The sequence below is a fragment of the Cynara cardunculus genome (assembly GCF_001531365.2).
Source record: "Cynara cardunculus var. scolymus isolate 2C chromosome LG 1, CcrdV1, whole genome shotgun sequence".
NCBI lineage: Eukaryota > Viridiplantae > Streptophyta > Magnoliopsida > Asterales > Asteraceae > Cynara > Cynara cardunculus.
Genome location: NC_037528.1, coordinates 17,910,825 through 17,915,107, shown reverse-complemented (window position 1 = coordinate 17,915,107; position 4,283 = coordinate 17,910,825). Strand labels below are relative to the sequence as shown.

Genomic DNA, 4,283 nt, shown 5'->3' with positions numbered 1-4,283 from the left:
TATATATGGATACTAGAATTAAAGTATTTTAATGTGTAATTTTTGGCCAATTACATTAATGAAATAATTTTTGTCAAACATAATGAATTTTTTTGCCAATAAATAACTTATCACCTGGTTTGTTATATAATTTCCAAATATAATTTCAATTAAAATAAAATATTATTAGGATTAGTATGGAAACCGTAAGCGCAACGCAACTAATGTTTTAAAAAAACACTGACTTTGGTATCGGAGGATTGGAGGAGAACTCTATCCGTTCTAATAAATAAAAACAAAGTTAACATAGGATTTATTAAAACATATCCTACCATATACGTGGTCCCCACCTCCATTGGATCTATTAAATCAACAAGCCGCACCTTATCAGTTCAGTTCCCCCAAAAACGACCCAATCAGTTTACAGTCACGGAGATTGCGATCGATGGATCAGTTCCGGCCAACACCACCCAATTCTACCCAGCTAACTCCTCTAACCTTTCTTGATCGATGCGCCACCGTCTACGGTGACTGCGCTTCCGTCGTCTACGGTGACATCACATATACATGGAACGAAACTCGAACAAGGTGTCTTCAGCTCGCTTCCTCCATCTCCAACATCGGAATTAAGAGACACCAGGTGGTTTCCGTCGTCGCCCCAAATGTCCCCGCCATGTATGAGCTTTACTTCGCCATACCCTTGGCCGGAGCTGTCATCAATTCCATTAACACCCGTCTCGATGCCCGTACGGTTTCTGTCATCCTCACCCACAGCGAATCCAAACTTGTTTTTGTTGATTATCAGTCGGTTTCTCTCGTCCTTGATGCAATTTCTTTGTTTTCCCCAAATACACATAAGCCGATGCTTGTACTCATCACCGACGACGGACCTCCGCCGCAATCCATGACGGAATTCCGAAGTACTTACGAAAGTATGGTAGAAAACGGCGATCCTGGGTTCAACTGGGTTAGACCAGTATCTGAGTGGGACCCGATCACGTTGAATTACACCTCCGGCACGACGTCTTCTCCTAAGGGAGTGGTTCATTGTCACCGTGGAATGTTCGTCATCGCCGTTGACTCTCTCATTGAGTGGTCTGTTCCGAAACAACCCGTTTACTTATGGACTCTACCCATGTTTCATGCGAATGGGTGGAGCTACACATGGGGTATGGCGGCAGTCGGTGGGACAAATATCTGCCTACGCAAATTCGACGCCACCGTCGTCTATGATGCCATTGATAAACACGGCGTCACCCACATGTGTGGTGCTCCGGTTGTCCTCAACATGTTATCAAGTATTCCGAACGTAAAACCCTTAAAGCAGCCGGTTAAGATCATGACAGCCGGAGCTCCTCCGCCAGCGGCAGTGTTGGCTAGAGCGGAGTCTCTAGGATTCATCATAAGTCACGGTTACGGTCTGACGGAAACAGGTGGGTTAGTGGTGACCTGCGCGTGGAAGCGTAAGTGGAATCGACTGCCGGCGACGGAGAGATCGCGACTAAAAGCAAGACAAGGTGTGAGATCAATTGGATTTACCGACGTGGATGTAGTCGATCCCGAATCAGGAGTGAGTGTGACTCGGGACGGGTCAACCCTGGGGGAAGTGGTGCTACGCGGCGGCTGTATTATGTTGGGTTACCTTAGAGATCCGGAGGGAACCAGAAAGAGCATGAGAGAAAATGGATGGTTCTACACCGGCGACGTGGCGGTGATGCACCCAGACGGGTATTTGGAGATCAAAGACAGATCGAAAGACGTGATCATTAGTGGTGGGGAGAATTTGAGTAGTGTGGAGGTGGAATCGGTGTTGTACACACATCCGGCGGTGAAGGAGGCGGCGGTAGTGGCAAGGGCGGATGATTATTGGGGAGAAACGCCGTGTGCGTTTGTGAGCTTGAAAGCGGAGATGGTGGGGAAAGTGAAGGAGAAAGAGTTGGGAGAGTATTGTAGAGGTAAGTTGCCGGGATATATGGTGCCAAAAACGGTGGTGTTTAAAGAAGAGCTGCCGAAAACGTCGACGGGGAAGATTCAGAAGTTTCTGCTTCGAGAAATGGCGAGGAGAATGGAACCTTCAAGAAACAGTCGTATGTAGATTTTTGATAGATGTTATATTTTTATTTATGATCATCAATAATAATAATAATAATAATAATAATAATAATTTATATCTATACTATATTATAAAACATTTGTTAAAAACTATTAAAACATACTTTTTATACATAAAGTATGGTTTATTAATGCATGTTACTTAAAACTCAAGATTACAAATATATTGTGCGTAAATATAACTTATTAAAGTTCCATATTTGAATTTGTGTAACTAACTGCAAATAAATATAATCGAATACAAGATAAACATCTAATTATAAATATAAAAAATATAAAATATAATAGGATAACCATTAAATTCTAACAAAATACTTAATTATTATTTTTATCAAAAATTATTTTATTAAATAAAAAATAAATTATTTTAYTATTAAACTTAAATTAAATTATAATAAAAAATAAATTAAAAAATTATATAAAAATTTAAAAAATTTGAATAGTAAATTTGATATTAATATTGATATTTTTTTTCCTTCAAATTTTTGATCGGAGAGAATTGTATAATTGTTGAATGGTGTATTAATGTATATGTAGGGAAGGGGAAGGGTGGATTTTATTAAATAATCTAATAATATGATTTATTTGCGGTTTGTTGAAGATAACACTTTTTACCTTATAGTTTTAAAATTATAAGATAATTATTGTGGTTTGTAAAAATGTTTCGAATTTGGTCTTTATTTTTAACGGTTATTAAAAAGATTCTTTAAATGAGGGACATTTTTGTCCTTTTATCGATTTTTTTTTGTTTTTTACTCAATTAAAACCATAATCATAAAATCAATTTTAATATGATAAAAGACAAAAAAAAAAAATCCATAAAAAGACAAAAATGCCCCTCGTTTAACAGATTTTATAACAATTGTTAGATGAGGGACCAAATTCAAACATTTTTACAAACCACGACGATCATTTTATAATTTCAAAATAAATCGTTCATTTGAAAAAACTGAAACCCCATTGAACCCATTTCATATGATGAGAATTTTGGTGCACAACAAGAATTTTTATTCGCAACTTCAGGAATGAAAAGTGTTATTTGCAATAAATCACATGGACCAAATTTGTAGTTTGATCTAGAGTGTGTTCCATATGGTTTGCTCTAATTTTGGATACGGTCTTTCAAACAAACTATCTATATTGAAAGTCCTTAACTTTTTATTTTCGTAACACTCATGATTCTTCAATTTAATACCGTTAATTTGACCACCGTTAATTCTATTATTTGCCTCTCATATGAGGTTTTTTTTTTTTTTTTTTTTTTTTTTTTTCTCTTTCATTGTTCAAAAAATAATAATAAATACTTCAAAAAGAAAAAACTAAATCCTAAACCTCACCCACCACTAGTGATGGCCAAACTGGTCCGGTCCCAATTTTTTTTCAAACGATGACAACATATAATTAATATATAATATATATCCAAAAATAATTACAAAAATATGGTTTTTATGGGAACGATAAACAAATTAAACTTGTACCCGACGCGTCTTCATCTTTTGAAAACGGTCAATATATACCCAAAAATAATTACAAAAAGTATGGTTTTTATAGAATTAAGAAACAACTCCTAAATTTGCCTTTGGCGTGTCTTCATTTTTTAAAACGATCGATAACATCTTCATTTTTAACATTATTATGTGCTTCCTTTTCTATGACACAAATAAGGGCAGAATTCAAAAAGGCATCACCAATTCGATTATGTAAATGGCTAAATCTGAAAAGTGAAAACAAAGACCAAAGACACCAAATAGTCATGTAGCAAGTGAGAATCGTTCGAGAATCGTCCAATTTCCGAGAATTGTTCGAGAATCACCACTTGAGAGTTGAGAATTGTTTTTGAGCCGATTTTCGTCACTCACTTCTTGTTGTCTGGTCTGGACTTGCTTGTCGACTTGGACCTGTTCCTGTTTGTTCTCGTAATCTCGTTGGCCGCCTGCTAAGTTTAAGGGCTATTGGGCTAAGCCTACGGCCTTTGTAGTTTGTTTGATTAATTAGGCTTTGCATATTAGGCTTTTGATTTGGTCATTTGGGCTTTGTTTTATTTGTGTTTCAGTTACATGATTGGGTTACAGAAAAATACGGTAACACCTTCTTAAAACGATGCGACTGCACTGTTCACAAATCTAAATTTTTTACCCTTCGATAAGGAAATAATACGGTGGCTCGTGCCACCTAAACCATCCAACTGGATC

The 4,283-nt window shown here is 36.7% G+C and overlaps 1 protein-coding gene across 1 annotated transcript; it reads left to right on the top strand.

The window, feature by feature from the left end:
- The first annotated feature begins 362 nt into the window (after positions 1-362).
- LOC112519254 (probable acyl-activating enzyme 6) lies at positions 363-2,132 on the top strand. Its single transcript, XM_025127278.1, has one exon. The coding sequence runs from the start codon at positions 425-427 to the stop codon at positions 2,072-2,074; it is 1,650 nt and encodes a 549-aa protein (XP_024983046.1). The 5' UTR covers positions 363-424; the 3' UTR covers positions 2,075-2,132.
- Positions 2,133-4,283: the final 2,151 nt, after the last annotated feature.

Coding starts and splice junctions, on each gene's coding strand:
- LOC112519254 (XM_025127278.1), top strand. CDS start 425: ATGGATCAGTTCCGGCCAACACCACCCAATTCTACCCAGCTAACTCCT.